General features: G+C 38.0%; 1 protein-coding gene across 17 annotated transcripts in view; it reads left to right on the plus strand.

Moving 5' to 3' along the window:
- The window catches only part of ERC1 (ELKS/RAB6-interacting/CAST family member 1), a 308495-nt gene that overhangs the window by 66539 nt on the left and 228679 nt on the right, over window positions 1–13277 (plus strand). For all 17 annotated transcript variants that reach the window (XR_014578009.1, XR_014578010.1, XR_014578011.1 and 14 more), the window contains one exon: window positions 1–417. Coding sequence is in view for 13 of the 17 variants with exons in the window: in XM_083819803.1 (XP_083675929.1) it covers window positions 1–417 (417 nt within the window). In the remaining 4 variants the exon portion in view is untranslated. The remainder of the gene's footprint in view (window positions 418–13277) is intronic.

The following is a 13277-nucleotide window of genomic DNA, read 5'->3' on the forward strand; positions in this document are numbered from 1 at the left end:
CATATGCAGATGACTATCCAGGCTCTCCAAGATGAACTGCGGATCCAGCGGGACCTGAACCAACTGTTTCAGCAGGACAGCAGCACTAGAACCAGTGAGCCCTTTGTGGCAGAGCTGACAGAGGAGAACTTCCAACGACTTCATGCAGAGCATGAACGCCAGGCCAAGGAACTCTTCCTGCTACGTAAAACCTTAGAAGAGATGGAACTGCGTATTGAGACGCAGAAACAGACCTTAAATGCACGTGATGAGTCCATCAAAAAGCTGCTGGAGATGCTGCAGAGTAAAGGTCTGTCAGCAAAAGCCACTGAGGAAGATCATGAGCGAACAAGACGGTTGGCTGAAGCAGAGATGCATGTACACCATTTGGAGAGCCTTCTCGAACAGAAGGAAAAAGAAAACAACATGCTGAGAGAGGTAAGTGACCAAGCTCTGGGTTCATCTCCGATCTTCATCTCTAGCTCTCAATCTCCCCTCCTTTCCATTTCACATCTGTAAGGAAAGAATTTTACATCCTGTCTATAAGCTGTATTTTACATTGCAGACAACAGAATTTGTCCCTGTCTTAAAACTTCCTTGTGTGTGATTTCCTGGGGTTTGTGCCTTAGGCCCCACTTTCCCCATTGCCCCCATGTGAAACTCGAGAAGTGAATTGACACATGGACTGTAAAATGTATTCTTCCATTCAATTTTAGCTTCAGTGAAAGTAGCTACCTGTATTTAGGAGAGAGCTGAGAGAAATCTTTGCAGGAGTAATGGATGATTGCTCTACAGTTTCCATGGAAACAGTCGTCTTGCTGTGAAGGGTATTTGATAAAACTATTAGCTGCCCTGGATGCACAGCCAAAAAAAAAGATTACTTAAAGGGACACTGCTGCAAATGTTGCAACCCCTTCCCCCACCTCTCTTAAAACAGAAAAGAAAACACGCCATTACATCTGTATCGCACAGTAGGGCAGTGTGATGACAGGCGTTCTTCACTACTAACTATCCCAAACTAATTACAGTAAAATTTAGGATACCGATAATACAAGTATCTAAGAAAAATAAAGGAAAATAAATAAGGTGTGGTGTAGCCAGTGTCATTAAATTCCTTGATGTTAAGTGCATTTTCCACTTGTAGTCAACCAGCCTTCTAAAGCATTCTAATATTGACTTCTCAAAGGCTAGTAACTCAGTGTGTGTTATGTATCTACACAGGCACGTATTCACTAATTATACGATTTTCTGTAAAGATTATTTAATATACATCTCTAGATTGAATGCATGAATCGATAGCTATAGATGTATGTATAATGTGTGCATGTGAATCTATGACTTGTTTTGTACATTGTATATCTGTTTTGTGGTTCAGCATTTTTTTTGAAAGCCTGACATATACACAAGATCTAACCCCCCTCTCTAAGAAGGCGGGGAAGCAAGGTCTTGTAAAAAGGTTTTTGAAATGAGTGTTGTGAGCTAATAAATACTTCCTAATACCTCTTATTTATATGTTTTCCATGGCCCGACCCATTGTACTTGTGCTCTTGTAAGCATTTATATAAGAAAGCAAGACCCCATTGCATTTCTGAGTCAGATTTAGGCCAGATTTAGTTCTTTTAGAGCAGTAATCTCTTGAGTGTCTGGAGTGAAGATAATATGATTCCAGAGTTTCTACACTACAGTTTTTCCTTTATTTAGCGACCAATGATAATTCTGTTCCAATTCTTGTATCTATTTCAGGAAGAGCCCCAAATGGCTTCCATTTGTTTCTGCTGTAAGTCCGGCAACGTAAATGAAAAGCTGGCAGGAGCTGTGTAATTTTTTTAGGAATGCGGTTTCTTTTGTTTCTGCTCAATGATGAGTATATGTTGAAAGATAAGAATTCTCTCTTCATTCACATATGTCTGGAAATCATCAATTATTTAAATCTTAATGTTTATGGTAAATGATTTCCTGGAGAAGGTAGAGATGACATTGATTTTCTAAGTGCAAATGCCATTTATCTAACATACTTTAATTACTCTTTACTGCCAACCCATTTCTAATGCACTGAGAAGGATAAGCTGGGAATTCTGTAACTTGTAGCTCAAGCTGTTGATATGGTGCAGAATCCAGCCTTGAAGCTGAGCACCCTAGGAGCCTCAGAGACATGGTGCTATGTAAGAGATGCCAAGCTATTTCCATATTGAACTGGGCCTTATCAAGAAGGGTTTATTAGCACCCATGTGTTATTCTTGAGCTCCAAGCTAGACTATGCTGACAACTCAGGCTTGTCTGCACGAGAGCTGTGATTTAATGCCAACAGGCAGCTGAGCACCACCCAGCCACTCGCTCGCTCTCCCCAGGTGGGATGGGGGAGAGAACAGGAAAGGTGAAAGTGTGAGAACTCATGGGCTGGGATAAAGAGTGTTTACTGGGTAAAGCAAAAGCCATGCATGTAAGCAAAGCAAACCAAGGAATTCGTTCTCTGCTTCCCATCAGCAAGCAGGAGTTCAGCCACTTCCAGGAAAGCAGGGCTCAGCACGCATAATGGTTTCTTGGGAAAAATGCCATCACCCCGAACATCCCCCCCTTCCCCCTTCTTTCCCCCAGCTTTTATTTCTGAGCATGTTGCCACGTGGTGTGGGACATTCCTTCGGTGAGCCTGGGCCAGCTGTTCTGGCTGTATCCACTCCCAGCTCCTGGTGCACCCGTAGCCTCCTCACTGGCAGGCAGAACGAGAAGCTGATAAGTGCTTGACTTGGTGTCAGGGCTGTTATGTGACAATTAAAACCATTGGTGTGTTATCAAAACTATTTCCATCGAAAATCCAAAACAGCATCATAAAAGCCTCTACAAAGAAAATTAACTCTGTCTCAGCCAAAACCATGACAATGAGTCTCATGTGGGGGTCCAGAAGGCCGGGGAAAATTAGGGTATGTTGCTGAACTGTAGCTGACTACCTCTGAAGCAAGTTTACTACCTCAAGCTTGTAGACTCAAGCTAGTAAACTTGAAGAGTTCTTGGGCACCATGCTGCTGTGTTCTGCGAGATCTGGTTCATAGTTAATGTCACCATCCCACAATTGGAAGTGGTCTGTGTGCAGATCTTCCTAGGTCTATCTGCATCACTTTCCTCACCTAAGCTTCCATTATCTGAATATTTGTCTGTATTTCCAAATCTGTAAGTTGTTTTAGCCTTTTGATACCCCAAATACTAACTATGCAGTTTCTGAGCTGTCTTGAAGAAAGCCATCTACTTTCTTGATTGTTCTTTAACTGGTATTTCCAGTATCGGGAAAGGTATGCTAAACTCTTCTTTAAATACTGCTGTTAAAAGAAACAGTAATATCCCAAAGGGATATGCAAGAACTGGGAGGTCATTGTGGATACTTTATGTTCTAACACATCAGAAAAGCTGAGAAAAACTTCAGTAGCAGTTTTGACCATCTTAGCCAAAGCAAGTTCTGAGGTGTCAGAATTCACAGGTACTATTTCTGAGTTACATGTGTATTATACTTTTGGTTAAAAAAATACTAGGAGTAATAATAAATGTCTGCATTCTGGAGGAAAAGGTATCCCTCTATATTCCAACTTTGAAGCTTACGTGTAATTCAGATGGTGATGTTGTGACTCAAGGTCATCAGATGGTCTCTCAGATGGTGCAGCGGCCAGCAGTCTGACCTTCAAAAGTAAGGATGTATTAATTGATTTCTTCAGCTACTGCTATTACTGTGATTGAAGAAAGGATTGCACTAATTTCCAAAGGAAAAGAAATTCTTAACAGAACCACAAGTCTGAGCTAAGAACGTAACTAAAGAATAGCTGTAGTGGTTCTGGCCAAGGATCACTTTATTGAAACAGTATTCCGTTTCAAATAGTGCCCATACACAGACACCTCAGAAGAGGTAAGAACAGGGCAAACACGTTACTTTTCTGTAACACTCTCCCATTTTCCAAAGTGAACTTCTTGTGATTTGTCAGCTAAGTATCCTCCATGGATCTGCCATCCAAGTACGGCGTCAGTGTCTTACTCAGCCCATGTAGACTTTTGCAGCTGTGGCATCATCTTGTAAGTGGTTCTGTAGTTCTGCTCTCTTTTGGGGTTTGAACCTGTCTCCCAGTAGCTTCATTGATGGCTCCTTGTTCTTGCACTGGAAGACAGTGTACAGCTGATCACTACTGGGATTCTCTGTGCCAGTTGTGAGTTTGGATTTTTGTCATGTCCCTTTCAAGTTCTTTCTTTTTGCAGACTGAAGTCACAGTCATTCATACAGGCTGAAGTCATTTGCTACTTAGTTGTTCCTCACGTAGAAGATATTTTATGTCTTTCGCAATCTCCCAGAGAACTGTCTCAGTTTACCATATCCAGCCTATGAAACGGATTTTCCTTCAAATAGTGTGAGGTATCTCTGTTATCAGTTTGGCTCTCTTGAATTTTTTTCCGAATATTGTCCCGAATACCATGAAGCTCAAGTAATCTCTCTTTACATATCCAAGGAAAGATCCTGTATCAAGCATAATGTAGGTTGTATTTGGCAACTCACTGATACAGAGGGCAGTCGCTCATGAACACAAAATAATGAAGAATTAAATGTCTTATTGAACATCTGGATGCAGTGACTTCAGCAGATGACAGTGTGATTGCATCACATTCCTCTTCCCTAGAAAACAAGCTTAAGCTTCATAGCTTATAAAAAGATGTTGCTATTTTGAGGACCCCTCAAGTCTTAGTGAAAATTATTCATATTGCTGTTGGTATTTTAGACCTAACTTTCAGAAACAAGATTATTATCATACCAGCAAGAAATACTTGATGAAATCCAGCAGCTGGACCTACAACTTTCAGAATAGCTCCTGACTGACGTTAACTGCCACTTCATTGTTCCAAACTCACCTGCTGCAGAATGATCAGCGATGGCAGTGACAGCACATAGCTCTAAAGATAACGAAGCTTGCTGTGCTCTTTTTGACATCCTTCCCGCTCCTCCAAAAATGCTAAATGCACTGAGTGGAAATATGTTTTTTCTCCACTACACAGAGTAAAAGATACACCAAATATCAGTGCAATTTATGGAAGAATATTGTGTGATTGTGTCCACATCTGATGTTCTAGAGACTAGGAGTACTACGGTCAAACTACATTTCATAAGGACAGTCCAACACAATTACACCAACTTGGTTAATCCTTTCTCTTTTGAATTGTTCACTGCTATCTATCATTAGGAATATATTTACCTGAACAAAGACCTGTGATTATACACTAATAGTGTCACAGTCAATAAAGAGTAACTTCTTGAGAGTTTTTGGAAAAAAAAAAAAAATGGGCCAAATTTCCCATCTGCCTAGAAGAAGGGATAAAAACAAAACCATCTGCATTGTTTCTACCCAGGGGGAACAAAAATAGGCTGCTCAGTGTGTATTATTGTCACATACAGTAGACTTCAGCGGTGCTGTCCCATTTTCATATTCCTCCACAAAGGATATCAGGACAGACTTTCCAACAGCGGTTCACGTGATGATGAGCTGTTTGTCTCTGGGTTGTTACCGGACACATACACTCTACCAACCGAATCTATCTTTGCTCACAGCAGTGCTATAGCATGCACTAACTGGAGTCCTCAGAATATACTCACACATCACTGCATTCCTTACGCTCAAATAGGGATAGCCTTTGATGTCTGCTATCCTAAGGACTGAGAAGGATGTATGAGGGGAAGTTCCCAAATGTGTTCTCTTTTCATTGGCCAGTGTTCTCAGTGGTACCTATATGTTACTCCTCTGAAGCCTTTAATTCCATAGTGCCTCACATAACATGCATTGAGAGTCCTGATAACATACATAGCTCTGACCATTGGCTTTTCCTGAAAAGGTGCAACAGAAGTTAGGCACAGTGCAAGTTCTTCTTCCTGCAGGAAAGTTCTAACATGTCCTTACAGTGAAGGGTATGTAAGTCCTGCAAATGAGTTGTGGCAGAGATTGTATGAGGCTGTTGTTAACACCTTCAACAAGAGGTCAGAAGCAACTCTGCATTTAAGGTAAATGGTGATCTCGTAGCCTTAGCGTCCTCCTGGGAGAGGGGAGTGATTGGTGCAAACTTTGAGGCCAAGCAGGCATTGAAAGTGGGGTGAGGCGTTCATTGGGATGCCAATGTAGTAGTCAGAGTGGTGATGTATTTCATCATAAAGAAGGAAAACAGCCATTTGAATTAACTGACAAAAATTAGACATAAAAATATAGGAAAGAAAACTGTGAATCCAGCTCTGGGACAGATGGCTGGCTATCGCCTTCTATTCCAAAAGAGAATGGAAGCAATATTCCTAGAAGGTTTCTTCCTGTGTCAGTTCTAGATTCAAGGTTTGCATAATAGCATGGTATGGAACAAGGAAAGAGTAACCAGCAGTAGCTTTGTATTTTGCATCACAAAAACTGTTTGTTAGTAAATTACAGGTTTAGTTATATGACATTTTGATTATTTTAAATAATTGGGCCCATTCAAATGATGCATTTTTAATACTACCAAGTGCAAAACTAAATTAAGGAGATAGGGATACAGTATTTAGCAGGTAAAGGGTGTTTTTGTATGTAAAGCAGTCGCTGAAATGGATCATTCATAGAGGCAGCCATTTAAAATGGGCTTAAGGATAGAGGTTATGGCAGAAAAAGCTATTATTTGTTTTCATCTTCAGAGTGCATTGAAATGGCAATCCCACAACGTCCACTTTGTGAACTGTTTTATGGTAATCTAGTATGGCATTATTAAAAGGACTGATCCGTATTTGTAGCTTTCTCGAATCAAACAGTGCTTACTTTATTATAGGAAGTAACACAACATTTCTGTGAGCCCTCATTCCAGTGTCTCCACTTAGAGTACATTTCTGGCACAGCAGAGAGCAGACGCACTAGCCTATAATACAGATGTAGTTGGCTTAGCTTTAAATTATCTAATTTGATGCAGTGACAGCTAAACAGGAGGAGCACAGAGCTCAGTGAGAAGGGTAGGTAGGCTGCGCTGTGTAAATGTACCATCTGAGGACTGCTGAACAGTAATTTTGCCATTTTAAAATGCCCTGTGAAAAGAAAGGTTGTTTGCCTTATCTGAGCAGATTTTAATTAACTGTGACAAGTTGTGCAAAGAAGTTCTTTTTCCATGCATGTGTTAAAATTCTTACTCTTTTCTGCTCCAGGCTTAGAGAAGGATTTAGCAATTTTAATTAGAGCAATTAGAGTTATCTCAAAGAATGCTTTTGTCCTATTCCAAGATTTTGCAACATAAATAAGACACACTTCTGGAGAGAGGTTTGCGGTAGTATATAGCCTGGTTCAGAAACTGGAACTCTCATACCATTGTAGTACAGGACACCTTTCTAATGATTTAAAAAATGAAGTTCCTGCTTTGTTCTGTTGCTGCTTCATTTTTTTAGCTGAGGATAGCAGGGAGGAATTATTTAAATCAAGATAATTTAAATAGTTCATGTGTTGATTAGAATCACTCTATTTCTTTAGTTTTCAAGCATATTGAAATTTTGTAGAACAAAAGTCGAGAATTTGGGCTATTGCAACTTGAGAGCAAAATGTACAAAGAACAAATGATGCATGCTTTTATTTAATTGTGTTATAGTTTGGAATGTGTTATGTGACCTTTATAAAAGAATGATGGTTAATTTAATTATTTTCATCCTTCCTTGGTTTAGGGGTTGGTTGCATGATATTTCTTCTCAGAACTAGTTTTCAACCTCAAAAAATAGGTTGAAAAATTAGGGTTAAAAATTACTTATTTGTTTCATGTCTTTCCAGACTACAAAGAAATCATAAACACCTTCCAATTCTTATATAGCAAATTTCTGATTTTTATGGAGTTTAGGTAATTATTTAATAATAGGCAGGTATTAAGTGAATAGAAAAAAAGCAGAACTACAGCTATCCATGAGGTTTTGGGTTTTTTTCCCTCTGTATAATAGTTATCATCTCATCAATGTGAAACAATCCACAAAAATTTCAATGTGCTTATTCATATGCTTTTTTCAGCATACAGGGTTAAAATTATAAAGAGATTTAAATTTTGTATTTACTGTGTTATACACTTATTTCAAATAAATTATTGCTGTATGAATGAGCTACTGAAGCTTCAAATAGGTATGGTTTTCTTTATTTACAAAAAGCAAAATTTCTAATAGTTTACTTCAGCACCTCTGACTCCCTTAGGTGAGATTTTTAAAACCATCTGAAACAATTCCAAAGGCAGAAACCTGGCTGGGGCTTATAAGTAAAATAATTAAGCTTTAATGTCTGTTGATATTTCATTATATTCAAGGGTTTTGCTTGTCAATATGTTTTACAGGATTGTCTTTATTTACAAAAGACAGCTTCAGGTATACTTTCTTTAGAAGTGTTAATGTTATCCTACACCTTTCTTCAGTAGAGCCGATACTGCTGGAACTTTATTTCTGTAAGTGTGAAATGTCGCAGTACAGGAAAGTATAAAAGTAAAATTTGAAAATACCATTAACAATTTGGAAGCTAATTTAAGAAACAAGTAGAAAACATAGGTTTATTGCTCCTTAAATAGGAGAGAAGATAAGATTGAATAGCACATATGTAAATAAAGTTATAAATTAATAGTATTTTATTTTTTAACCAACTTTTCTTTATCTTTTGAATTTATACTTCTGTAGTCAGACTTCAACACAATGACTTACTACTAAAAACTAGTAGGATGGTCTTAATTGGTCCCTCTCATCTTTGTCTCCTGCTTTTAATCTACTGCTGAAGTTTTGGAGGATTTTGCATTTGTTTTCTGCTGATTTGAACATTGAGATGAACTGGAAGCTGTGTTCTAATTTTCACTTTAAGTGATACCTTTGTAAAGGAATTTTGTGTGTGCTAGTATCTGAGTTCTTGGTTGGATTTTGAAATCACTGGCTGAATGTATTCATCAAATTGCAAAACATAAAGATGAATTTCTTTAGCTAGGAGTATCTGAGCTTCAAAGCAACTGTCACCCTCCATTATTGATTTGTGTTGAATTTCCAGCACATGATTCAAAGTTATGCTCATTACTAATATGAATAATTTATTGTTCAGGGAATTACATTGATTGTGTTCACAAATACAGGAAATGAGACATACAGAAGTAATTTCTGAAGAAACTACTATGATTATTGGTTCCAAACTTTTATAACTGTATTTTTTCAGTAGCAAAACTCTAATACTAAAGAGATAAATTATAGAGGACTTACATATTGCACATTCTTTTTTCAGTTCAGTTTTGTGTTGTTGAAATATAGGTCAAATTACTGGGCTTGAGCACTTATTGAAAAATACTCATAGAAAACTTGAAATTAAACAATTGTGATACTCCTCAGTCACTGTCTGGTCCCAATTAGTAGAGATAATTGTATTCTGTAGAGTACAGAGTCATTTCATGCAACCTCCTGCTCAGTTTGGGACTCTTCAGTGATGGGGATTCTACAACCTCTCTGAGTCCTATTCCAGCATGTGATTACTCTCCTAATAGATTTTTTTCCATATTGTAAGTCAAAATTTACTCTGTTACATCTTTTGCTGTTGACTCTCATCCTTCCACTGTGCTCTTCTGTAAAGAATTTGTCTTCATCTTCCCTACAGTGTCTGATTAGATATCTCTAGACATCAACAAGATTCACCCCCAAGCCTTTTCTTTTCAGCTGAACCAACCCAGTTCTTTCATCCTCTCCCCTTATATTGTATGTTCCAGGTACAATCCATCTTGATGGCTGTCTGTTGGACTCTATTCAGCTTTTAAATGTCTTCCTAATGCTGGGGAGGCCAAAGTTGGGCCCGATACTCCAGGAGTGGTCTCACAAGAGCCAGATAGAGTTAAATATCTGCTTCCCATCATGGCATCTATACCATTGCTAATACAGCCCAGGATACAGTTGTCTTTTTTTCTATTTTTCCTTTCAGCAAGAGCACACTACTCTAGTTCATGTCTTCCCAAAATTACGTATACTCTGGAAACCTGCAGAGAGTGCAATCTATCCCATAACCCGGATCCTTAATAAAGGAACTGTACAGTTCCTTTGATACAGCCACAGTATCAAACTCCAAGGATTGGCAGTAGTAAGCAGCTACCTATTGGACGTTATATTGCTGTCCACCAAACACAGTTTGAGCCTGACAGTCCAGCTAATTTTCCACCTACCTTATAAACCACTTATCCAGTCTGTATGTCACCAATTTGGCTACATGGATGTTTGGAGGCAATGTCAAAGGCACCAGTAATTCAGGATATCCCATACCCACTGTTCACTGCTTGTCCATGAGGCCAGTCATCTCATTGTAGAGGAAAATCAGGTTAGTCAGGTACAATTTGCCCTTCTACACAATTATAGATCTGTTTGGTACATTAAATAGCTTCTGAAAGTAACAATGATAGTTTACGCTGATACTGAACTACATTCCTGAAATTTTCTTTTGGTTTATAATATTTGCATTTCATTATAATAGAAACCAGGGTGCTAAATTCTTTCAAAATTTAGATGTGAAAGATTGACAGAAGCCATCTGGGAAACTAAGCTTTAAGTACAAGTATAATGTTCTCTGAGTAAGGCCTGGACTACATGTTGGAGAATGAAAACAAACATTAGATAACTATCCGGTCTGCTGAATGATGCAAAGATCATGCTGCACAGAACATCGTATTTGACCATATAAAGGCATGGTTAGGCTAGTTAAGATTTTTTTTATTTTATTTTTTCCTGAGTTTTCAGTGGTGTTTTTAATTGCACATTGCATAGTTTTTGGCAATTTTTTATTAAAAACAAATTGATGCATGGAAGAGCACCTACTTCAAATATTTCTCTCCCTCATTCTCCATGAGACATATGCTGTCTGTTTAGGTGGGTTCTGCAGGAAATAGAAGGCGTGTCCTCTTCTGCATTTGGAAAGTGCTTATCTCATGGTACTACTGAAAGATAAGTTGCTGTATTTTTAAGCATGAAGCCTACTTCCCTAAAAATGTCACCACTTAAAGTGCACTTTCATGTTTCTGACAAATTCCGTGTAAAATCAGATGTGGGAGTAACTGAGGGAGTAGCAATGAATGATACGGCCAACATGTTTTGGAAGAAAAGGTTCTGAATAAATTCTTCCCTTCATCATTATGTGCATATGTGTAAGTTGCTAATATTTTTTAGATGTAGTTCTGATACTGCTCAGTATTGAGGACTCCCTCAATTCTGAAACTATAATCTCTAATTTCCAATTGTTTATGCATTTCTTGGTCAGGAAAAAAAAAAAACTAAACACATTTAGAATTTGTCATCCTTCAGATATTTTAGGGTGCATTAAAATTACATTATCACAGATATCCTTTACATATTTAATGTTCTTAGTACATTTGATCAGCTGTTCTATGTAATTATGCTAGATAGAAAGTTAGGGTGTTATTTCTCACAGGGATACAGTACTACCTTGTAGACCTACTTGGCAGATGCAAGGTAATAAGACACAAACCTTTAGTTTAGATCTTGTTTGAAGAAAAGGAAAATAACTATTCTTAATTAAAAATTGGTAGCGATGAAATGCTGAAGTGAAAATTCATCCCTTATTATAATTTAAGTTTGATTCAAAGGTTAGACGATGTTGAATCTTACCAATCTGTTATGGAACAGTATCAGTTAGATATGAAAGTTTTTTCTGCATGAAGGTAGAAGAAATGAAGGATGTTTTATTACTTGATCAGAATGGGTAAGTCACAAGAAAAAAGGATTAGTTTTGTATTTTTCTGATCCTGGTATCTACATGTGGCCCTGCACTTTAATTATTGTTCAGAGTCCTGTTTTGAAGATGAAAGTACTAATTTTCAAGCTTCTATGTGGCGTGTGTCCACAATATAATCTGAATATGTCAGAGAGATATTAAGCTCTCTCCTTTCTGCCACATGGATAAGTGCATAATTTATATTTCAGTGTTAAGAAGGATGTTTCTGCATGATGTTCCTCCAGCAGCCCTACTTAAGTTTGTGTTCTAGGGAGGTTCGGTGTGACTGTGGCCCTGTTTTCAGACTCATCAGAATCATAGGCAGGTTGCCAAAATCAAGTCCTTACTATGCACTTGAGAGGTGGGAGGTGTTGTTTTTCTGCAGGTTATAATTCACCCAAATTACAGTGAAGCTATTTAAGACGATAGAAGTAGGACACTTAGTTTGCTGTTGTGCAAAGCATCGTTTTAGACAGTGGAGAGACAGCCTTTCTAAAGAAAAAGCTTAAAATAATTTTCTATTTGGGAAGATGCTGTGCAATGTCAAAAGCAGACGCTGTTGTGCCAGCATCCCTTTAATGACATGCTGTTCTCATACTGGGTGTTTCATCTACTGCATTTCCGTAGTAGGTTGCTTGTATGGTCTAAGGTCAGAGACCACATCTCTGCACAACTGGAAATGATCTAGTACATAAATGCACCACTAAAATAAAAACAATATTTTGTTCAAAATAGATTTCTGACATACTCGTTTTTGACCTCTTTATCTTTCATTTTCTCAGTTTCCAAAAGTTCACAGGAATTTGTTTGTTTTTCTTTTCTATTATCAAGCTTTTTCATTTTCTTCTACAATAACAGTCCTTGGATGCTTGTACAGCTGACGTGACAGGGACAGCTGGGGACATAACTTTCTGCATTTAGTGAAAGTTCATGCTATTCTGAATAGGATACTTTTCACCTTTTTGATTTATCAAAGTTTATAATGGTGAAGAATCATTTTCAGAATGATTCATTTTTCCCCATACATATGTTTTGATGTTAGGAAACAAACCTGAGTGGAACCAACTTTTCAATCCTGAAATCTAAGGGTCTCAAACCCTCTTTTCTTCTCCTCTCCCGTAACTTTTTTTTTTTAAGTGGATGTGAATTTGAGAATGCCTACAACATGTGACTGGGGTGTCTTCTACTGTGGACAGTTTTTACTAGTTTTCTCTTAAAGAAGCTGTGTCATTCTTTGAGAAGTGTTGTTTTATGTGTGTATTTTCAGTTGATGCTCTCATAGTCAAGCAGAGATTACACAATAATTTGGTGTTATAGCACATAGGGTGTGTGTTACAAAGAGTGTTCTCAAATACCACCTCACTCAGTGTGCTACATGTGCCTTTACAAAAAGGCCGCTGTGTGTCTTACCTTGTTGTATCCTCTCAATCTGAGAATCACAGGAAAAGACTTTGAGAATCTAAAGAGGGTGTGGAGGATGTGGGATATGTGAGCCCCTGCTGAAGAATAGTTAGAAGTCACTCTCATTCAAATGTTTGTGTACTCTTACACAATAGATCATTCCAAGCCGTGCTG

Source organism: Anser anser, assembly GCF_964211835.1.
Source record: "Anser anser genome assembly, chromosome: 1".
Classification (NCBI taxonomy): domain Eukaryota; kingdom Metazoa; phylum Chordata; class Aves; order Anseriformes; family Anatidae; genus Anser; species Anser anser.